At 40.4% G+C, this 24,881-nt stretch overlaps 1 protein-coding gene across 1 annotated transcript; it reads right to left on the bottom strand.

Moving 5' to 3' along the window:
• Window positions 1–3,831: 3,831 nt before the first annotated feature.
• Window positions 3,832–18,643, bottom strand: SLC40A1 (solute carrier family 40 member 1). The gene is made up of 8 exons (XM_040562265.1): window positions 18,396–18,643; window positions 18,210–18,277; window positions 13,808–13,967; window positions 12,888–13,003; window positions 12,441–12,567; window positions 9,053–9,295; window positions 6,631–7,296; window positions 3,832–5,619 (listed from the first exon to the last, which is right to left on the bottom strand). Exons 1-8 carry the CDS (start codon window positions 18,439–18,441, stop codon window positions 5,300–5,302), a joined length of 1,746 nt encoding a protein of 581 aa, XP_040418199.1. The 5' UTR covers window positions 18,442–18,643; the 3' UTR covers window positions 3,832–5,299.
• Between the last annotated feature and the right edge of the window lie 6,238 nt (window positions 18,644–24,881).

Here is a 24,881-nt window from a genome sequence, read left to right as displayed (position 1 = left end):
AGGCAAGCCTGGCACTACTTCCCCTCCTCTGTGCTGTTTGTGCTGTCGACTGGCTAATCAGCCCCCCAGCACCCACGGGCCGTTGCAGGCACAGCACTCCTGAGGGTCAGGCAGAGCATGTGCCCTGCTTTACCCTGCCGATAACAGCGGGCAGCACTGCAAGGATATCTGGTGGAAGAGCCAGGAGCACACAAGGCAGAGTTAGGAGCTACGGTTATTGCGGTTGTGGGTGTACAGTGACCTAGGACACACACAGAAAGTCACACTTCGTTAGTTGTGCTGCTCAAGGAAGAATGTATTTTCAGATTTGGGTATGGTGTCATCAGGATGCTGATATGCTAAACGTTGTACCACGAACAAACGGTTGGCTGTGTTTTCTGAGCTGATACTACCATTTTAACAAGCGCTTGTTCTGCTGTTTTTTGGGGGCTTTGTTTGTTTCATTTAAAGGAGTGGTGCAGTTATCTACTGAAGCCCTAACAGCACATGCTGCTCTGCATTTTCATTCCCTTATCTGCCTAAGGAGTAGAATCAGATTTTCTAAATGTAAGTCAAGTAACTTCCTGCACACTTAAAATGGAGTAAGACCTCTAAGTCTGCGCGTGCAAACAAATTGCTCCATCACTCTCTACCTAGAATACGAGCGGAAAGCACATGGTTGCAAGCTTGTGACCAAATGCAATGAAAGTTTAACTAGAAAGAAATATTGACCCGCACAAGGACAAGCTGAAGTATTTGAAAAAGCATTACTGAACAGTTCGCACTTTGTCCGTGCACTTTGCAAGTCTTTAAGCAAACATCGTCATCCAGCTTTTTCTGGCCATCAGAGTTGCAAAACACAGTCTGTCTTATTTAAAGCACAAGCTGGAGGCACAGTCTTACTACAGGAGCAAAATACCTTCTTTTAATCCCACAGTGGTTATTACACCATGCGGTTAACAGCACCCAGAAAAAAGAACATGAGTACAGAGGGTAAGAGAGTAGTGAGCACAAGCACGCTGACATCTACTACCAGCCTCTCTGCTACTAAGTACAAGAGAAAAATCTGAATGCTGAGTGCATCAATTAACTCCTGGAGGACCTAAAAACTGGTCTGCTCCAAAGCACATTCACCTCCACAGAGAAAAGTCACATTATATGCACTGCTCTTCAGCAGAAACAATCGTCTTTACTCTGAATTTTTTTTTTTTTGGTATCCTTTTGGACTTGCAAAGAGCTTATGACTTCACACTGACTCAGTAACATCTGTTATTTTTTAATACTAAACAGCAGAAGTTATTTGAAATGAAATACAAGAACGGGCTGTTCATTTGTTGCAGAATGCTTGTTTTTTTTTTTTTTTAGGAATTTTTATCTGCGAATTGTGATCCTTTGTACATTAACAGTTTAAAGACTGTGCTTTGCAACACTAGTGAAGCAGGCTCTGAAAGAAGAGGGAAAAGAGTGAGGAAAATAAAACCCCACAGGAAAAGGTGTGGGCTTTGAGACTGATAGGAAACAAACACTCAGCCAATTTATTAAGCAAATGAGTTAGCTCAGCTAACCTGGGACATACTTGATCCCATACACCACATACTTTGTGGAAGTAAAGACAGCCATAACTGTAGTATTTTTAAAAATATTAAGTATGAACCTGGCCTACTTGTTTTGAACTTCTAAGGGATAAAACTTTCTGAGGCAAGAAACAGGAAATAGTCTAACCTATAGGGATTGAGTTTATTCCATCCTTTTCCTTGTATCAAGATATGAATTGGGGGTTGAAAATTGGAAGTGCTAGCTCTAAGAAAACTATTTTGAAAATAAAACCAAGAAGAATCTCGTCATGGAAATCCTACTGCGTAAGTACAGCATCCTTCCAAAGACTTAGTAATCACACAAACATACACACCTTCTATAACAAGCAGCAGTCCCATACAGAACATTCACCTGAAGTCTTTTCAAGATACAAACCACAGTATGAGAAATATCATGTTTATTTGCAACCACTATTATGCCTAGCTGTTGTATAGCTTTCTCACCTACACATTGCTGCTACAAAAGGCCATCATCCCAAATTCAGTATGGTAGGAAGATGACTGGGAAGGTAAAATCATTTGCTTCCTGCTGCCCAGAAAGTCAAGAGACAAAACTGCTGTATCACAATGCTGGTCCTGTGCTGAGGTTGTAAGATTCTGTGGAATGGTAACTAAAAAGCAGTTTACTGAAGACAGACTTAGTGTCATAGAAAGGTTTTTACTCCATTTACTATTTCCTTTCTCCTCAATGCTATTTGTTAGTGCTTCCTGGCTGTTCCCATCCCACCACAACAGAAAAAAACAGCTATGGGATCAGTACAAGACACACACAAACTGAATAACAAGCAACAACATTTTTTGTGCAAATTTATTCATTAGCTTTAACAAGATTAATACATAAATCAATACTATGTCCAGCATAAGGTCGTATAACAAAATAGTCTATTTTGGAAAGATTAATTTTTAGTGCGTACATTTTAAGGGCAGTTCTCATCCAAATTGGACACATTTAAAAAAATAAATAAATACAAGGCCAAAAATGCTTACTTAATGAAAGTCCTGCTAACTAAGACTTCAGGCTCCACATTGCTTCAAAGCACTGATCAGTACAGGTGTCTGTGTACATTTTAAGGACATACACATGGGTTGTGCTCAAGCAGCGTACATTTTTTGACATCTGACTCACTCTAAAGCATACTATACTAGATTTCCAATTTAGACCTCCTTATTCCTCTTAAAGCTAGTATCTATCTTGCTTTTCTGCCTTTTAGGATTGTCTTGCCATCCAGTTGTATATCTGCACATACAAATCCCAGGAACAGTATGCATACAGAACGCGAAGGACCAGCCCCCTCCCAATACCACTTTTTTGGCTTGAGATCCAGACTGCAATATCTAGTGGGCCTCTTTGTGAAACAAACTGCTACTCTACTGAACTAGGACTACAATGATCTTAAAAATAAGAATGCTTTGGGAACAGATGGGAACATGGTAAGCTCCCAGCTCTACTTGCTGTATGTTCTTGGAGCTCTCCGGACTGCAGGAACAGATCCTCTTTGGGATGCCTGCTGCTTAGGGCTGTAGCATTAAGCTTTAGGCACACACAACTCTGGGGGTATAGAAAGCCCACAGGAAACTGCATTTTCAGCTTGGCTTCCCTGAAGGACAGAGTGTCCAATACATAAGTTGCTATTTAGATCTTCCTCAAAGTCCAGTACAGAGGCATTCACTGTTATTTGGGCTACCTTTGTTTATATTCAGCAATACTGAAATCTGGTCCCAATACATGAGACAACATATTTGGCAAAACAGACATTTTATTTACTACTTTTAAATTCCTTACTGGTTCAACCCTATTCCCTATCATATGCTGTAAAGGCAATTATTTGGGCATCTTTATTCTACAAATCTAGATTAAGCTTGATTTATTTCTCTTTGATTTAAGTTCTACTGAGGGCAAAATTCCCTTTTCCTCAAGAATTTACACTCAGGATTGAGTCACAAATTTTAAAGCTCTTCTAATTGACATATTACATAAAAGAAAACCCCAAAGCTTGGACAAAGAAAACACAAACATAGTGAAAACATCCCTGAGAACCCTTCAGTAACATATTAATAATGATTAGTTTTGGTCCATTAGAGGCAAAAAATTATTACATCCAGTTATTGAATCCTGAGGGCTACAAGTGGATTGTACATTGGATTCCCATTCATTCACTTTCACTCTTCTTACAAAATACTGTGAGACAAAAGCCACTAGAAGTGGTTTACATTCAATTTAGATAATCACCACAAATTTTAAGACAGATGGTCTAGATTCAGCCCTGGTGTAACGCCTTTAATGTCAATGGAGTTTACACACTTACATTCCAGGGTCGAAGTTTAGCAACATAGATGACTGTGTGAAGGACAGTACCTAAAATAAAAACCTTAAAAGTTATGTCAGCAACTTGTGAAAATTATCCTTCATGTTTCTGCATACTTCTTATAATTTGGCAAACAAACATTTTACAAAGATTTAGGTCGAAAGGCCATACTGTCATACCATAGGAAAACCTGGAACTCTACAGATTTCAACTCTACAGAAAAGCAAAGTGCTTGGAATAGTTTCCACAAAAGTGCATAAATGGCTAAAGACTACAGAAGCACTGTGTTAGTACACGTGCAGGGTCAACTAACACAAGAACTTCTTGAAAATCAGAGGGATATATCATTCTCCATTTCTCTGAAGTTGCTTTAGAGGGCCACACAATCCAACATCTCATTGTTCTAGCAGTATTTTAGAACAAACTAAGTCAAAATCCACATAAATGTAAAACAGATAAAAGCAAGTCATCCACTTCGTTTCTTCTGCCTGGAATACTAACCATTTTCCAATACATCAGACTTCAAGAGGGTTTCTGAAAACAGTAGCATTTGAAAATAAACTAAAGCTGCTTGTAGTCAAAAGCAAAGGCTAAGTTAGCCCAGACTTTAAGTTTTCTGTACCAGTACTCCTGACCTTACTACTCTCTGCTACATCAAACCTGAGCAGACATGTCATTTGCAATTAAAAAAGCCATGCTTTATAATGTTACATTATATTAATAGCTTCTGCTAAAATGAGGTTATGTTCTAGTTTATGAAGTGCAACAGTGTAATACAATATCTTGTACCTATGGCTAATATAAATTGTAAGAAAACATGCAAAAAAACCTACACAGGTGTTTCTATAAAGTTAAACCAGAACAGATATAATACTAAAAAGCTCTTTGGGGAAAGCATCAGAACTTCAGAGTTCCCTTTAGGAACAGGACATTTTAACCCTTTTGAAAACACAGGGGAGAAATATGTGGAACAGAATGTTTATGGTTAGGGGAAAAATAGAAAAAACAAATATGGTATATGAAGCTTTTCTATGAAGCAACTAATTAAAAACCTTGTTTTGCTCAATGTGCAAAAGAATTGTTCAGAATTCACAAGGTGACTACATTTAACTGCAAAACAGTATCACTGTAGGGGTCTTGGGGACAAATTCAACATTATTTTGTGATCAAATACTAGATGTATTATTTCTGAGGTTCCCTTGAAACACTAGTCATGAAGATCCAGCTAGGTTGTCCTAGCCAAACATGAAACATTTGTGCAGGCTCTCTAAAATAGATTTTGGTTCTCTTGGGAAGGCTTCCTTACATGTTTAAGTTATGCATTCAACTCTAGAGAAACACCTTAGACATGGTAACAAAAGGCCATATATGTTTTTAACCATGATATTTGTGTAGCAAGTTAGTAAGAAGTGGATCCTTTCAGACAGTGGACGTATTACCAGGCAGTGAACTATCAGAGACTGCTTTGGGATCAGGAGTGCAACAAGCAAAAAGTTGTTTTCCCAAGCTTTTCTGAGCAAATCTGAAGTACATTATGTGGCCCATTGCAACAAAAGACACAGAAATAAGCACCAATAAGCCAAAAGCTTCAGGATTAGGGGCCAAGATGACCATGATGAAGTGCAGCAGATCAAGAAGGTAATTCATGGAGTTTTGGACACCGTTTATGATGCCTCTTTCAGATTCTACCACGTTTTCTTGGAGTAACTGTGTGACAGTCAAATCAAAGGACCAAAGGCCTAAGGAAAGAAAAAAAGTTATCCATACAACTGGGCTTCTCAAGATAAGCTTTCATTATTGACACAATCTAATTCATGTTTGTGAACACTTATTTCTGCCTAAAATATGCAGGTCAAACTAACCTCCTGTTAGAATACTATGCATTTCACACTGGCACGGTGAAGAGAGACTTATTTCCCCATTACTCATATTTCCTGAACTAATACAAACAGCTTGCCCATTAACTTGCCCATTACATTTTGCTTCAACACATCTATTAAGCAAACAATGTTTTGCTCACCTGTTCCTTATTTAAATAGCTGTTTTACAGCAACTTTACATTGCTAAAAGCTTCCTACATGTGGATCAAGTATTTTCTTCCTCCAAAATTCAGCAAAAGCTGCAGAAATTCTTAAGAGTACAGAAGTTCTACAGATGAAATTTACTACATGTACATATTTAACTTTTTTTTTTACTGTTGACAAATACTAGACTATCTGGCAAATCCTCAGAAAATTAAGCTGTCATTTAAATCAAAGTTTCCTGTTCTAAACTCCTTTGCTGGTCACAAGTTTAAAGAAGAGTTTAAAGAAGAGAATTTATTTCATGAATGAACTAACTTTAGTACACTGCAAAATATGAAGGTTTTTGTAGCAGAAGTGTTTAGATCTGTTTTGTATTAACATGCTTTTAAGGAAGGAAGAAAGGAAGATTATTTAGAGATTTTAGAGATGATCATTCCAAAAAACAAGCTAAGCTAATAAGAACAAGCTAATCCAAGTATGACAACTTCTCATGTTGGTGCAGAATGATATACAAGAAGTTAGAACTGCAGTCCCTGCATTGGCAATACTACTGTAAGAACATTTCATTTGCCTGTTAAGTGTAACGAATTAGACTTAAAAATGTGATGCAATACCAACTGTAGCCTACAATTCTCAATTCAAGTTTGTATTTAGTTGACAAGTAGCACAGGTTCTAGAATTAAAAGCAATCAATAGATCAGATTTTAATAGCAATGTGATACTCACCAACTCTAGCAGCAATGACCCCTGCAAACAGGAGACTAACAGAGATTAAAGGCACGGGCTCAGGACTCATCTCTGGGCCACTGTTAGCAGGAGTAGTAGACCCGTTTAACAAGTTGGGCATTCCAGTTGCCAAAGCCATTTCAGGCTCACCTCCTGGAGATGCAATAGTAGGTAATGGCTCACTTTTAAACAACCGGGCACTGATGTCAGCAAATGGGGAAACCGTCAAATCCATAGGACTTCCAGGCATGAATACAGAGATGGCACATAAGATCAGACAAGCAAACTGGGCGACTCCAGAAATAAGGCCCGTGCGAATCAGACCACATTTGCGACGAAGCCAGGTGAAAGCCACTGTTCCCATGATGCCAGTGACTGCCGAGGCACCCATCAGAAGGCTTAGCACAGAACCACTCAGACCTTGAGTGTATGCATAGCCTGTAGTAATGCAATCAAAGCCCAGAACAGTCATATACAGAAATGCAAGCCCCATGCCTGCAAGAAACACAGGCTGGTTGTAGTACGCAACCCATCCATCACGAAATGTGATGAAAGGCTCGGCAACCCGGGCAGCACAGCCGACTTCCTTCTCCTGTTGGGGCTCAAAGCCACTTACATCTTTCTCAACAATTAATTGCACTCCTTCAGCAGGTTTCATGTCATTGTCTGTAAACAGAAACATAACTGTTAGATACACTCCTGCCAGGAAACTGCAGAGTGGGAACTGCAAGACAATTGGTTGCAGTAAGCTCACTGCTCCAGAAGTGCCTCAGTTAAATTTGCTCATCAACTTTCCTCTGCTTAGTTAACTGTCTTAAATCTCACCTGCATAGTAAGATGAAGTAAAGTTTCTGTATCATTTTAAACTTCTGCTTTTTCAGTTAAACTCTGGTGAGAATGAAGCAGGCTATGCTTTCTTCATACTTGACTGAATGATTCATTTCCATAAGGAAATTATTTCCTTAATGAGTATTAGCTTGCATTAGTTAGTATTTTAATGCAGCTTTTTTTGTTTAAATGAACTAACCAGAGAAAGTAGGGAATTTTTAAACATATGTCAATATGTTATGGTAGAAAAGCCAAGACAGAAGTTTGCTGAAGCCTACCAAAGCCAAAAGGCTTCAAAACCTTAGATCATGCTTTCCTACAATTCCATGCTTACTCCTTTAGTAAAAGAAAAAGGCACCATGCTTCCACTGGTCACAAGCAAATTGAAAAAATAAAGTCACAGCAGTGTTTATATTTGCCTAAACTCCCCATATTGCAATGGAGACACTTCAAGTATTTTGGCAAACTTTCAAAAACTGCAAGTCCTCTACTGAATCAAAATACTGCAACAGCAAAGATTAAGAGAACATTCATGTTTGCTAAATGCTTCATTCACCAGGAGCAGAGAAGAGCTGGTTTCAGAGAGAGAGAGCCTTCTGCCCTCTTTATCATGCTCCTCTATCCTAGGCTGCCATCAGCCTACTGGACCACAAAGCATCTGTGCCTGGGAAGAAAAGTCTCCTTCAGCACTTTTAATAGCAGCCTCCTAACTCACTATATATTGAGCAAAGAACAGATTTGCCAGCTCACTTTTGAAGAGAAAACTAGAGTTCTTTACAAACACTTCTAGCTTTAAAAAAAATAGACGTAGTTGGGAGTACCATGCATAGCATGGGCTTTCAGTAGTATTTACATACTGGTATCTCCACTATGGGGGAAATGCTCAAGTCTTGCATTCTAGTATCTGGCACATTTCAAGTGCTTCATAACAAAAAGACTACTTGGAAGGAATTTTGTGCTATTAGAGAGAATCAAAATTAATATTGATATTAGTTTTACAGTTGCCTTAAAGGTCAGCATTCCAGCCATCTATACTGCAAATCCTAGTTGTTCAGCTTGGCCAAGGAAGTTGAGTAGATGGCCAAACCAGACTTTCCTCCACCGTTTCCTGCAGCACATAGAACTGAAAACATGCTAGATCAGCAATATTACCGCCTATTCTATATCTTCCTGAAAGCCATTACTACTGTGCATAAGTAGAGATAAGCTAGCAGGAAGAGACCTACACAAGCTGTTTTACTCATAGACACTCCAGAGCAAAGGGCTTTATCAGCCCTTTAGATGCGATACAGATGGAGGGGTGCATTCAACAAGATCAGTCCTGAATAACAGGGTAGACTGCAGGATTTAGAGGAAAGCATTCATTTTGGGGCTACATTTTATGGGATTTGTCAAATAGCTGCATGAATGAAGAAGTATCACTCTTAGGAGTCTCTGTATCCCTACCCAAAAACTGAAAGCTTCAAGCTAGGAGCAAAAAGCTTGAGCTTCAAAGCAGTGTCCATAGAAGACCAAAGTCAACAATTTCATTTTACTTTGACTGATAAAGTGAGGATACCACGGACTCCAACAGTTATGTTTGTGTTTCCAATACCTTTTTTTGCATTCAGCTGTTTCAGTTCTGATTCTTCAACTTTTGAACACTTGAGAGCCAGAGTAGGGGTCTTCTGATAAACCTTCCAGAGCAGCAGGTATTCCACACACATTGACATCAGGTTCCAACCAGAAATGAATCCACAGCCAATCGTTGGAGAGCCAAATGTCATTATCTGACCAACTGCCATTGGTGCCAAGATATTGGTCAACTGATCGATTCTTCGTATCGTGGCATTCATATCTGTCAGAATGATTTGAGGATATGAATTGCTGAATACTTACAGTGGAACATTCACTAACGTAATTGACAGTTGCACATAAGCACACACATCAATAAGCATTGACTCAATTTGAAGTGATTTCAGTAGGAACAGGAATTTGCTAGATACCCTTTTAAAGTGTTCCAATGTCAGAATTTACTGAGACCAATCCAAGAGTTCATAAGCCAAACCCTTCCTCTGTCAGTTTTGCCTGCAGATGGTCTTCCAGGTTTAGGATTCTGCATTTACAGTGGAAGCTTATTCCTGCAGGTAAAAGGCTTTCTCACTAGATCACAGACTGCCCTTACATTCAGGTGACGCTATGGACTCACTAACATTCCAACACAGCATGCACAACTCTGGACATTAACAGAAACCTGACATGGTAGAATTCATTCCTGAAAAGATAATTTTAGCAGCCACAATCTCCCTCCATTCACTTCTAATATGTGGTGACCACAGTACCCACCATGATAGCAGCAGACCTTTGAAATGGCTTTCAATTTCCTTATCGAGTCACATTGATTGATGGTAGCCATAGGCATTCTAAGAACTTACTGAGCAAAGTCCTCCCTCCCTTCTGCTCCACACTTGGATGTTTACAGGCAAAACAAGAAGCCCACAATACATCTTCCATTTGCTGATAGATGTCTCACCCTCCCCAGTCCAATCAGCTTCAGTCATCATGCCCTCTAGGTTGCTGGGGGTTTCAATTAATAGTGCCATTGTTCTGCCCCTAAAAGCTCCTGGATGCTCCATGATTTTACACACTAAGGCTTCGGGCTGCTTAGCAATACATCTCAAAATGATTTTAGATTCCTATTAAGAAAATAAAGCTTTTCAAGGGAAAATGAAACTAGTGCAATATAAAGCTGGCTTACTGAATCTATAGAGAATTGTTCCTTTGCATTCAGAGACTGGTTTAGGTTACTCAAATTAGAATTTGTATAATTCAAAGTCAATTCAGTATTAAGTACTTCACTGATATTTAACTACGATGAGTAAAGTCAGACTTGCCTAATACTTGGCTTTAGAAGCTCCAAGAACTAAGCTTTGTTTTATCTGGGTAAGGACAGTATTTTCAAACTCCGGAGAGCTACAAAGTAATCAGAGTGAACAGAAAGATTAATCATGGACAAGAAAGAAGAAGAATCCAAGGCAATTATTATTTGCCTGTTGCACCGATTTATTTAACTAAGGCTATTCTTTCAAGAAATCTAACAGTGCTGAGATAGATGACAATATTTGCTGCAAAGTCAATGCTGGCATTTAATTTTTTACATTAAGGAACCTCAGTCTCCAAGTTACATTATGACTCAGTACAAAACCACCTTATCCAGCCTGAGAGAGATTTGCTTTTACATAGATCTGATGAACCAAGGTGCTTAGTTTGGGCTTTTTGTTGGTTTTAAAATTGAGTTGCATCAGAACTTATAGTAACCTCTTGCCTGAATTTTCAATACAGAATGTAAGTGGTCATGTAACTGTCTGAACCCATGAAGCTGTACAGAGGCATGACTGCCTCCTTTGCAACAGTTCTCTGCAGGTGTGGTCTGTACCTTATCTCATGAAGGCACACAGGGATTGGGGAGCATGATCTGCTGAATAAGAACTAACATAAGAAGAAAGGTTAATGAGAACCATTAGAACTTCAAAGCTACTGTGCACAGATCATATTTTTCCTACGTGCATAAAGAAAGTTAACTGGTACTGCTGCTCTACAAAAGGCATGACCTAGAAAAGCATTGCAAGGTCAAAACAGAAGACTAATGGAGAACTTGTATACTTGGAAATGAAAGCGAGACACTTCAGGCATCTAATTAACAGCAAACCTCTCCTGGATGACATGGGGAAGTAAAATTCCTTCACAGGAGATCCACTGCAGATTTATTCCTTGCAGTTATGATTCAAATCGTTAAAATGATTCAGGCATGTGAACTTTATGGATAATTTAGGCAGCTTCCTACAAAATTAGAGACCAGAAGCAGAAATGCTGTCTAAGCCTCAAAGTATCTAAACTCCAGAAGTGTCTCAGACTTGGAACTTTCAGTCCCAGAGTTACTTCAATGAGCTATAAATGTCTTAGCAATGTCAAGCTGCTCTGTGCCTTGTTTGCACTTCAGTATCAGTTCCTCTGTCTGGGAAAGCTTAAATCTCCTCACAGGGTTGATCAGAGTCCCTACAGCATGCCCAAGTTCATTGCAAAAGAAGGCAGTTGTTATATCAGAGCAGCAGCATAGCACAAGATCGATCACATATCCCTTGGTGTGAACTGCCTTGCTGCTAGGAGTACTCCCAGCAAAGGGCAGTCAGATTCAATGTCTCCTTGGCACAGAAGATCCCCAAATCTCTCATATCCAAGGAGTGTCACGGCCACCAAGCTGCAGCAGAATCTGAATGGGAACTCTTTCTCCTAATAATGCCATGCCACTGCACAAGAAAGGGGAAAAAGGAGGAAAAACATTTACTATGCCAAAAAGGAGATTAAGTCCAGACTCTAATACCAAAGGTATCAGTTGTCAGAGGAATACTGAATATTCAGTTCCAACTGAAAAAGCATCCACAGCTTTGAGTTAGACACTAATGCTAGAGAACTGAGAGACTTCAAACACATCCGCATGCACAGCATTTCCTATTGGCAGCTTCCCGATCCATATACTTTATTGTTCTGGACTTCATTCGTATGTATCTCTTTGATCCCTAAGTAAGGAGCCCAATTACGCAACAGTTTTCTGTTTCATTCCAGGGACCTAAAAATAAAGTATTGCAACACTTGGCTTTCAGTGCCTTAAAGTTAAATAGCTTTTCTATTAAACACTCACTATTTGGTTTAGGAGTTGGTGCATGTTTATTTGGTTGACAAGAATAAAGACTTCCTCTGACAAAGCTGCATTAGGACTAAACAAGGACAAAAGTAGTTTAGGGCTACCTGAGTTGTAAGCACAACAGTAACTTCTAATCTAAGTCTGGTACAGAGCAGGAAAGGGGGAAATAAAGGCAGCCCTTTTTACCTGCTGTTTCTCACAGTAACTGGAACTCAAAGGTGTGCTGATCTCTGTGAAATTCTAGCGTGAAGTCAAACTCAAAGTAAGACATTTCAAGTATTAAAAAGGCAATGTATTTCACCTGCCAGTTTGCTTCTGTCTTCCCCTGCAACCACAACAATCCAGTCCCTCTGAATTGTGATCGCTGTGGCAGTGCTGGCCAAATTGGCAATATTTGCTATCGTGATAACCAGGATATAGCACATCGTCTAGAGAAATGGGGGGAAAAGTTACATGGTGAGAAAAGTGATGAAGGGAGATCTTCACTCCTACCTTGCACAAGGAGAAAAAGACACTTTCACATTTGAATCATGCAACCTACTGTTATTCTTCAGACAAGACCAAGTCTACTTTATAATTCCTAAAAGAAAACAATCACTTGTTTCCCCAGCTAGCTTCAGTTTTACTTGCCAGTTTTAGCTCACAGCAGTGTCTAAACAGAAAGAGCAAAATAAAAGTTCATCTGTCTCCCGTACTCCCAGAAGTTTCTTCATAAAAGAATTCCTTATTAAGAAATTTGAGCACTCACAAGAAGCCATCCATGGTATAAGGTCAAAAGCTGTGTCTTAAACCAGAAGACAATCATCAGGATAATACCACACAGGATGACAGATGCATTCTGTACAACCAAGGATGTCTGCGCCACTGTTTTAAATCAAAAGAGAATAACCATGAACATTAGTAAACTATAAGCTTACAGAGGTTATAATTTAGGAACATGTACGGATTCTTTAAGTATTTGTTAGCTTCCTATTCTCCCAACTCAAATATAAAACAAAAAGTATATATCACTTTTGATTTTGGAATATTCCATTGTCTTATAAAATGGAACCTACTGACTGATGCAACTTTAGAGCTAGAAGTAGTGCCTAAATAGTCCTTCTCAGTCAAAAAAATTGCATGCTGACACCATTTTTAAAAGGTCAAGATACTTGACTTAAGCCTCTAAAATTCATCTTCAGTGTAGCATGCAAGTGATGCTACTGCATAAACTCTTGGAAAGCAAGCATGTATATGAAAAACTTGATGCCACGTTACTTTTAAAACAGACTAGAGCAGACATATTTCAAACAAGTGTAACACAAATGCAATGTTATCACTTATGCAGATGTTTATATCTAGACAAAAGACAACAAATAACACATGATGTGTTCATATTAGAAGGTAAAGAACTTGCCTGTAGCTTTTACCTTAACCCATTTTTTTTATATTTTGAATTTCTATGCAACTCTACATATTGTATAGGTTTAGCCTGAGTACTGAATGTATCATGATATAAAACTGTTTACCTCCTGTCTTTGACATTCTGTATAGTTATGACCACTCTGAAAGACTATCCTTAATAAAATGAGCAAGCCCAGTTCTCATATTTGACTTCAGGAGTTAAGTAACAGCTTTGTCATTAATTTAATCTGTCCTTGAGTAAATAACCTGCTCTGGACATCTAACCTTTGAGCCTGGAGTTCTTGTCCACCCAGTCTCCAATAATGGCTCCCAGGAGAAGAACTGATCCCGCCACAACCAGTCCATAGACTGCAGTCAGGAGTAAGCTGTTTCCATAAAGTTCAACCAGGAATACAGACACAGCAAAATGCCACATACGATCTCCCTTTAAGAGTAACAGAAAGTTTACACACAGCATTATTATCTGCACTTTTCAAGCACGCTAGTTGACTATTTTACTAACGCCCTGAAAATATCTGTATTAGAAGTATCAGATATGTTACAAATACAGAGGTGGGGGTTTTGATTTTGGGGTGGCTGTCTGTTTGTTTTTTAATCAATGCATCCTGTCATCATTGATTATCCCAGCATCACTGAAATCATCTGTACTAATCAAATGTAGCATACATTTTTAAGCTCACACCAAAAATCCTCATTTTTTTTGTAATACAGAACAACGTTTGTTACCGGCCACATCCACCAGGGCTCAGAAAGCTTACATGGATTCTCCAGAGACCATCTATTAACAACAGATTTAGTGATAAATTATTTAAATAGCATTGATAATCAAGACAGCAGTTTGCTCTTGAAAATGCTCATTAGATGCCATTTTAAAATACAAAAGTCTAGTCAAAGCAAGCCATAATATAGTCCATAGAGATGGACAAATCAAGGACAGTGGTGTCCTACACATTCCTGAATGCTAACTGAAGTTTCTGAAGTCAAGGGACATCTTTACCATCTTTAACAGTAAGCCTGGGTATATTACTAAGAGATGGGATAGCAGAGCTAGTTTAGCCCATTTCAGTACTGGTGTTTAGAACACAGAATTTCAATGTTCCAATACCAGTAACAGCATGCAAAAAATAAGCCCAAAATACTAAACATGTCCAAGTGATGTAATTTTCCTACTATTCAAAACATCTTTAGGTCTGCTGCCAAAGAGACCTGTGGCTTGCTAATGAATACACATCAAGGTTTTAACAGTGTCACATGATGGAAGTTGGCATCTCACTATTTTTAGACATGCTGCCAGAAGTACACTACAGAAAATGTTTTATTTAATCAAAAGGCAGATAAATACAATCATTCATACTATTCTTGGATGGTTTGTTTTGCAAGGGTTCCTAATGTTAGTCTGTCATAAATGAAAGATGAAACTGTTTTCTTCTGTTGCCTTATCTAAAATAAGCAATTGCTATGTGAAACAGCAAATAGTACAAATTTCTAAGAACCTCAAGTACTCTAAAGGGCTGGGGGAGAAGATACAACATAGAAGCACTTACAAAGCAAAGTCTGCCAAATCTGTCAAGCAGCACAGCGATAGAGAGAGATATAAAATGCATGCTATTTGTAGGGGCAACATAATTACAAAGCTTGATGCAAGTCTTCAGTGTAGCATAGACACACAAAGAACTTAAAGTTAACGGAGTTCTCCAAAAGAGGCTTCTTCAGAGCATAAACACTTGTTTCCTTAACAGTGAGCAGAAAAAGAATTACATGCCAATTATGTGGGGAACAAAATTTCACCTACTCAAGGAAAAAATCTGGGTATTTAGTATGTTTTCTAAATAACGAATAAAAGAATGTGTATCCAGGCACAACTGGCTTAGATTTGCCTTCTCATACATGAGAGAATTTTCATTCTCTAAGGACCCCTAATGCGTTCTCTAAGATATGTTCCACTTTTACTCCATGTTTAGTAGAAGCACATAGTAAGTATTCCAGCCATGAGAGAACAGGGATGTCATTTCCCAAGTCCAGCATCCAATTAAGCCTAGTATGACCTGAGGCATCTCTTTACCAAAGTTCACTTACAATCTATGCAGGTGGATTAACTACACTTTGATTAGCCTGGATAACTGCTTAAGGTGGAAGAATAAGTCAAAAGAATACTATTACATCAAAATTTGATCATAGAAGTTGTTGGCTTTTCTTTATGCAGAGATGTTTCAGTTGTGATAAGAATTCAATGATTATGAAAGTAATTTTAAAAGCACCTAAGTGTGTGAAAGTCAGTGACAATCTCTAACAGGTCTGCTGTCAGAGTGAAAAACCCAATCTCACCTGATATTCACAGGAAGCCTCCTCTGGTTCCAGTGAGATCATGATTTTGCTACATGATTTGCTTAAGGAGCCTATGAACTCTGTTCAACCTCATCCAACATTTATGCAGAGTAATTTGACCAGGCCAATACACACTGCTAACTTCTAGGGTAACTACAGATGTTCTTATCAGGAAAGATGGTTTCTTTCAGGAATTAAAAACCATAAAGAGCAAGTAAAGATAAGTTAGTGTCACAGAAGAACAGCATTAGTGAATTACAGAGGTTTGAAGCTGGTGTGTAAGAATTACTGAAATTTCAACAGTATATATTACCTTCAGAAATGAGCAAAACCTTAATTACATAACTTAATCCCACTTCAAAAGTCTCAAAATATGGGGATCTCAACTCTAATAACTATAGCTGTTTAGCTTCACCAAACTTTTAAAGATGGCTCTTAGCTCTTCTGTTGTAATAATTACCCTTATAAACCACCTCAGAGTGGATGTACACAACCCCACCCCAGCACGAGCCTGGCTGCTGCCGGGCCTCCTGAGCTCTGCAGTGCCACAAAGCTGGGAAGTTGCTGCTGACCTCTTGACAAGTACTCAGCCTGGTAGCACCTAGATTAACTTAGTTTCATTCTGTTCCTTCTTTGGTGCTGAGTGATAGACACGAACGACTTACATACATAATGACAACAGCATGCGGTCTGAGACTCCAGGAGAGCAACGCACTGCAGCCAAGCCCAGATTCAAATGCTTTACTTAACGAGAGCCAGAAAGGTATGCTAGGCATTGTTTGGATCTGAAGACATTGTATTTAATCATTTACAGCTTCTCTCTGTATTTGGGCATGTCTTAGCAATGTGGAAACCAAGTTAAGTTCTCTCAACCACAGCAAATCCCCATTTCTCCTAGGCTTTGTCTTGTGGACATAGACGGTTTACAACAAAGATGCTATAGTCATTTGAGTTCTGAAGATAAAGGTGCTTGGTTGCTGTTTCCTGTTAAAAAATGTTCAGACCAGAAGAACACTAAAGCTTAGGAGATAGAGAAGGTGCAGTCCTGCACCAGTTCTGCCAAAATAAGCTGCATTTCTGTTGTTTCAGCAGGTCTGGAGGCATTTTTTTTTTTGGCGGTGTTTGTTTTGAGTCAAGGTTTTCAGCACAAAAGAAAACATGGTGGAACGAGGAGTATACTATTAATGCTGCTAACCAGCTGAACAGACATCCTGCAACCTGTTTGTCATAGTGTGCACCAGGGTTTTCAAACCCTGCTTTGTCACCCTCCCTTGCTACGAGTAGCCCCACCGCCAGCCTTGCCAGGGGCAAGCAGGGCTGGCTGCACTGCCAGGTAAGCCCTTTGTTGGCACTGCTGATGAAAACTCCTGCAGGTAACAAGCCTGGCCTCTAAAGAATGGTGAGCCAAACAGGTACATCATCACACAGCTCTTTCAATAATATTAATAATTGCTAAAACATTGCTCTTGTTTAAACAAGTGTTTGATACCACTCCGAGCCTCCTTCCATTAACAGGACACCAACACGACCTTCTGTGGTGGTGGAAGCAAGGCACTGCCAGAGCTAGGCACACAGTGCTGTAACCGTATAGCATCAACCTGTCCAGTGCTATACAAAGCCCATGTTAATCCAGCCCAAATCCAGCATGGGAGACAGCAGGGAAAACTGGGGGGGGGAAATTCTCCATTTCTTCTTGATTCAAGTCATTTGAAGGAAACTTAGGATTACAGTACAAGGTTCTATTCTTCATTTTCCTATACAAAAGATGACCAGAGCCTCTATTTTTTGTTTATATTTTAAGGTTACTGAACCACAGCTCAAGTTAATAAGAAATGTCAGAGTAAGTAATTTAGTCCAGAAGGAAAGTATTTCAGAAGCTAAGCACTTTGACAGAGAAAGGACCAGCCCCCTGACACTCTCAACAGGTTAGCTAGAAAGCAGTAACAGGTCTATTGCAAACACGGAATATTTCCTATTTGTAAGAGCATTAAGTAGTTAAGCCTTCCATTTACAAGTTGCAACGACCTGCCTTTCACGTTCTACTCTGGACCATGCTTCATGTCTTTCACTGACAGCTCACTCCACGGGGAATCTCACTGGCTCTGTAGTCACTTAAAGCACAAAAGGTACAGAATCAGGCCCTGCGAGTAGTCCTACGTGCTACTGGAAACTGAACACACTGCGGCACAGCACGTGAAGGTTGTGAATGAAGGCTTCTGATGGCAAGGTGCAGCAGCGAGAGCCCCATCCTTCTGGCATGCTGTCCTGGGGGGCCCTTTAGCTGGATGCTAACACCAGGTATGGCACATCCACTTTTACCCCGTGCTGCCGCTGTACTTACCCAGGTGGACAGCGCGTGCCCCAGGTAGAGGAGGAACTTTGCAGAGGTGAAGTAGCCGAGCACAGAGCCTGGAGGGGAACAAGAACTGAGCGCTGGGGGCTGGCAGCGGCCGTACCCTCGCCCCCCGGCCGTCCCAAGCCCCGTGCCCATGCCCGCCGCCCCTCGCCCCCCCGGCCGCGCACTGACCGCAGCGCCGCCGCCGCTCGCCCGCGGGCTCAGCTCCCCGCGCCATGCCGCGGGACAGAGACAGGGACCGGGGCTGGGACGCGCCGCTTCGCTCCGTGGTGCCTTCCCCGACTTAGCTAGCACTGTAGCTGAAGTCGGAAAGCGCTGGCCTTATGCGCCGCGCCGGGCGGGCAGGCCCCCTGTGCCGCGGGGCAGCCGAGCGCCTGCTCGGCTCCGCTCGGCTCCGCTCAGCTCGGCGGGGCCGGAAGCGCGGGGGCTGCGCGCCGCGCTTTGTAGGCGGCGGCCGGGTACGCCCACCGACACGCCCATCAGCCGCACGCCCCGCCCCTTACCACAAGCCCCGCCCCCCGCGTGTGGCACTGAGGTAGAGCCGCCTGCCCGCTGGGGGGGGCGCGGTTCGTGTGGTAAATGGGAGTTACCAAGGCTGAAGTCTTTATTTTATTCCCTAACACCGTAAAGTTCCTCCCTATCTGCATGAAATCTCTCTTTATCCCCCCCCCCCCAAAGTATATAGGCCATCCCTGCAGCAGGTGTGTGACATAATAGACCACTAATCTGTTTTGGCTTTGCTGCTCCTGTGATCCTGTTCAAAGTATTCCTTGTATTAATTAGATGTCTTTCTGCATGTGAATCACGCTTTATCCTTTGCATAAAGGGAACTCTACCTTGGGAAAAAAAATAACACGGGAATAAAAATCCATATAAACATAGGAAGCCTGAAATTACTGCTTTAATGGGGTTGGCTCTCCTGGGTGAGCTCAGTGCTGCTTCTTATGGTGCATTCCTCAGAAAATGCACAAAAGCTTTCCTCAGATTGGCATTGAAAATTAAAGAAATTTTCTTGATTGTCTTCTAAAACCTTACTGCTTAAACTGCATTCTTCTTTACTAACAGATAGAAAGATAATTCCTTTTCCTAAAACTACATTTTCCAAAGGGGCCAACATGCCTGACTGGCACCTTTTCCACCCCTGTTACTGGTGGCGTTTCTGGCCACTGATATATGTTGGTCACCGCACCGGGTAGATCTGGGACCTGACCTGGCCTGTCAGGTACCTTACTTAACACAGCAGCAGCAGAGCTGGGTCCTGAAGAGATTTATTACCCTCCGTACAGTACCACTAGGAACACAGATCAGAGAAGCACTGCTGGTTAGCCCCTTTTTGGCTACTAGACAACAATTTGGATGGATTAAAGTTCAAATAACCATTTCTGACTGAACACTCGCTGTAATTTATCCATGTGCCTTGGGTTCTATAGCTGAAGTCATTATCCTCATTATTTTTCCAACTGGCTAATGACCCACTTCTGTGATATTTAGGGCATGAGAAAAGGGCAAGAAAACATACTTCCCATCCTTTCACATTTAAAAAGCAATGGTTCCTGTATGCCTGTGGGATTTCTCAGACAGAAGGATATATGTTCTGTCCAGCGCGTACACAGTGGGTCCAACATGTCTGTGAATACTGAATTTATTGGATGTCAGGGAAAGATTGTACCATGTGCAGCATAGAGTGATCTGCGCACAATAATGCCAGCCTGTCCGGAGTACACGAGGCATGATGCATACGCTTTGCATAGTGCAAACAAACCGTGCAGTTCCTACACCGTAGGTCATGTATGTCCCGGACATAGCACTCACAACACATCATATACAGTCAGCCTGCACCAGTTGGTACAGTTGGTACCATCCAGAATTGTTTATATCTGAAGCCAGTAACAGCACCTTTTCCAGTATTTTGTCTGCCGAATGTCCAGCTAGGCATACAGCTAAAAGCCATAGCTGATTTATGAAGCTTTTGTCTGCTTCCAAAGGCAGTGTTGTTGGCAGGTAGAGGAAATCCACAGTTTTTCTGAATTTGCCACCATTTTGCTGCGTGATCTTTCACCAGATGCTTATTAAAATAAGTCTGTGCCCACGTTTCTTTCCCTGTCAAGCAGGGAATCGCGTAACATTTCTTACAAGGATGAGGTTAAACCTAATAAACTATCTGGAGTACTTTGATTTTACATCTAAGAAGTCACTAAAAAATTCCCAAATATTCTTATATTTGGACTTACACCTCCAATAACTCAAAATTTTATTAGATTTCTTTGTGAAGCCCTTGTGAATATTTTTAAAGAGACAGCTCTTGTTTCTGGGTGACTGGCTCACTGGAGTCTTTTCACCACAATATTTACAGATTTCAGATGCATTTAGGGAGGTGTTTAATAGCTGGAAGCCGTACGAGAGGAGTTACCTGTTTTACTTGGTATAGAACAGACTCAGCAGTCTTACAGCAATAATTTACATAATGGGACAGCATACCAGCAGTGGATTGGAGCCCAGGCCTGACTAATTGTCATTGGCAGAGTGGAACTGGAGACAAAAAAGTGGGATTTTGGAGATGCAAGATTTTTTTTTTTTTTTTTTTTTTCAAAACACAGGTGCTGGAAGACATCTGTAAGTTCAGAAAGTCTGCTTTCATATCTATGTTTCAGTTTGCAAATAATAGCTTCTGAGTTTTCAGAGTTTGTAAACAGCAGGATTCTCATCTTCCTTTACAACAAGGGCAACCAGCATGTGCAGAAGCCCTAGATTGTGTTTGGAAGCGTTGACCAAAACAGCAAGACAACCTGGCTATGCAGATAACACTGACTTTCCACCATTCACTAGAATATACGTTTGTGGACAGCCCAATAGCCTATTCTATTGCAATGCCAGCCATAGCTCCCTACTTAATAACTTGATGTTTCTTGTTCTTACCTACATCTCTGCCTTTCCTAGGGGAAGATTTAATCATTTCTTTCATTGCTGCCTTTTCCAGATTATTAGATAGCACTAGTTATCTTTGTTTTATTTCTTTTTTTCATGTGAGGAAAACCCTTTCAGAATTTAACTGCTGTTGTAGCTGTCACAAAGGCATTTTATTCTTAATGGAAATTTCTTAATTCTTTACTGTCTATCTCTGAAGATGCACAGGAATTAACAAGCCCTGTATTTATGTTATAGTCTTCCTATGCAAAACTTTTTGGTGGATAAAAAATCTTTAATTCCTTATGCTTTATTTAAAATATATGATTAACATTGTCTCTCCGGTTATTACCTGAGTAAAGAAATGTGACTACTGGAATAGTTTAGAATTTTTAAGCTTCAGATTAAGATCTACAAAGACCTCAATTCAAAAGACAGAAATATTCTTCAAAATGTTTCTAACGAAACATCTGTCTGTAACTAAGAAAGTCATGGTAGATTTAACCTGCCTGGCAACAAGGACAACAGCTCAACTACAAGACAAGGAACAACAGAAAACATTTTAGTGATTGGTAAGCACATAACTATGATGCAAAGAATATTCAAAGATACGCTTCCAGGAAAGACATGTCTTGAAAAATAAGAGAGGGCATGTTTGGCTTTTAACCACTGCCCACATCACTGACAGTTTTTGTAAGTGTTGTGCTTGTAATAGAGCTTCTGAATCTAGAGCAGCAGCAATTTCACAAAATAATTTCTACAAATGTCATCACGGATTCAACCAAAGAGGCATGAATAATGGTGAGAGACCTCATGTAAGCTCAGATCTTACACTCAGCAGAGAGGTTTCATGAAGCTTAATTATCAGGATGTTGCCATTCTTCATTACAGCTCCCCTCTTGGTGTGCAAAGTGGCTTTTTACTCATTAGCTTACACAAGGCCTGGCAAAGCTGGGAAGAATGTGCATGATCTGCGGCCTTTTGAAGGGCAAAGCGGGGAACCGCTCGCTGAGCCGGGCCCTGCTGGGACTCTGTGCGCAGCGCTGGGGCTCTCCTGCTCACAGCCCCCTGCCCTGAGCTGTTGGGCCCCCTGCCTCTGTATCAGTGGGCACACCGAGCCTGAAGTTGGCAATGCGTTGGCACGGGGAAACAGGCAGAGACGGCGTGGAGAGAGCCTCCCTGGTTTCTTAGGCTGCCTGCTCCCATGCAGAGAGAGATGCTTTTTCCTCCAAAACCATTCATTTCACTTGCATCTAAGTAACCTGAATATCTGTACATACTAACCCGCATTAAGGAAATGTCCAGTCCCTCCCACCTTTCTCGAAGACCCGTGGTGTTATGCTCCTATTGGATTTGTCTCATTTCAAAGTGACAGCTCTGTCTCTTGGGGCCAGATGACAGGCTGCAGTCATTGTCACCTGAAGCGATCATCCTTTTCATTACCAGTGACAAACCCTTGTAGGGGATCCATTCAGAGGGGCTACCAAACTCAGAATTCAGGGGTTGATTCAGATAGGACCTGATCCTTAGCTTATACAAAACTCCAGCTCAGGAGGCTGGACCAGCCCTCTGCTCACATGCCTGATCCAAGGCATTTGTAAACGAAGCAGTGGTGGCCTGGCTGGTGAGCAAACCAACATGCCTAAAATCCTAGGTTATCTTGTTTCAGTAGGACTCCTTTTGTGAGATCATTCTCAGCCATAAGAAAACACTGTACCCAAAACACAAATAATGAAAGTATCTTGTACCAAATGAGAAAAAAAAAGTAATTAAAAGGAAGGAAAGCACTCCATCTGCTAATAACAAGTGGATGTTTCACACTCGAATGACAGCAGAAACATTTCTGCAAACTCCCTCTATCTTACTGAACATTCATCCTCAAGAGCGTGGAATTACTGACTGGAGTTCGAACACTGTGTCGAGGAAGGGCCTGAAATGAGTCCTGAGGGTGAGATAAAAGCCTATCTGCAAGCTAAGTTAATTTTGTTTAGCTTTCCTCCTTAGAACTTCAGCCGTTTGTCACCTCCGGGGTGTCATTGTTCTCTTACTAAACAATCCGACAATGTTTATTAAATAGTATTTTGTTTCTCGTCCATATTTCAGTAGGCAATATGAAAACATTGGGGTCTGTTATTTTCCCTGCAGCCTTCTAACACCTATGAATTTTGGCTTTACTTTTCCATTCAGTGTTCGGGAATTTTGACACATGCAATAAAATCAAATGTGAAAGCAAGTCAGGAAGTATTTGCATCTCTTAACAAGAATACCCTATTGTCAGTAGAAGGCATTGTCCTCTTGAACAACTCCCACTGAAGATTATGCTTAATGTCTTTAAGACAGTCAGATTTTGACATCCCTGTTCACCTCTCTGCAATATTTTGTTCTGATTCTGTGCCAAGAAAAAAAGCACATTTTAAAGTTTAGGCACACATTTAATTTTCACTGGTTTCAATGAAATAAAAAAAATAGATTTAAGATAATGTTGAAAGGTTTTCAGACTAGAAGTGAACTGGGGAATAAAAGCTTCTTTTGACTTGCATGAGTTTGAACAGAACTATCTGTAATAGGAGTGATTTTTTTTCCTGCTGTACCTCTGCAGCAGGAAAAGGGAAATCCCACCAAAGAGCTTCTTAATGTGATGTACATGTGTTTTTTGCACTATCTGTTGCGCTATCAATTTCTGCTTTTGGGTGTGTCGCCCAGAACCATCTTTATAAAAACATATGTTTTGTCTTTGGAGCCAATATTAACTCACGTTCAAATTAGCCACAATTTTAAAGTAATTTTTTGGAAGGCAAAGCAAAAAGTGCAGGAAGTACTTAGAATTACATAAATAAAATTAAGGCAGTGAATAAAATCATTAATATAAGCAGTTCTACAATGACAAACATAACATCGACCTCACCAGCCATCAGCTTTGTTGGCATCTATTTTGTAGGCAAATGAGGAAGAGTGGGGACCTCTGCCCATAGACAGCACCCCATGTGAACAGGACTCTGCAACAGGGCACAGGACTCAGCCAAATAAACCTTCAGCAAAGCCTGCACCAATGACTCTGGCATTTCTAGGTACAAGAAAAATGTACGACCTTCTAGGCGTACTTGATGTTAGGCAGTGATTAACTAAGCTGCTGTATCTTATTAGGAATTAATAAACCAGTCTTCTGATTTTGCAATATCATTACTATAATCCTTTGGAGCAAGTGCTATATTGATTATTCATAATAACCCATCTAGTAATTAGTTATCATTCTATAATTACTTAGCTCTTGATTCTAATAAATTCTAGCTGTAGCTTTCAAAAGAGTCATTTTCCTCATCAGACTCGACCTAATACCTGCTTGCCATATGGCAGATGACTTCACTAACACTAGTAAAGATCAGCTGTCATTTCAGTCAAGTAAAGCTGGTCCCACAGAAAGCATTGTCCATCTTCAGACTTTCTTCTTACAACGTGTTTATCATTAATAAATATTTGAAAAAAAAAAAAAAAAGAAAAAGAAAACCTTAAAATGTAAGTTCATTCTGCAATTTCTTTTACAGAAAGAACAACAATACACATGTTAATAGTTATGTTACTGTTCTCATTTACCTGAGATGAAAGTTAAAGCAACTAAGCACCAAGGAAAACACTCCCTCTCTGTTCCATTAATGACGCCCATGGTCTCAACCATATTACAAAGATACTGCCTGGGAGATCCCCCCAGTAACCAAAATGGTCTGCAGAGGCTGTTGGCACCAGAGGCTTTATACA

Source organism: Cygnus olor, chromosome 6, assembly GCF_009769625.2.
Source record: "Cygnus olor isolate bCygOlo1 chromosome 6, bCygOlo1.pri.v2, whole genome shotgun sequence".
NCBI classification, from domain to species: domain Eukaryota; kingdom Metazoa; phylum Chordata; class Aves; order Anseriformes; family Anatidae; genus Cygnus; species Cygnus olor.
Note: the sequence above shows the minus strand (reverse complement) of the source record. Positions and strands in the feature narration are given on the sequence as shown.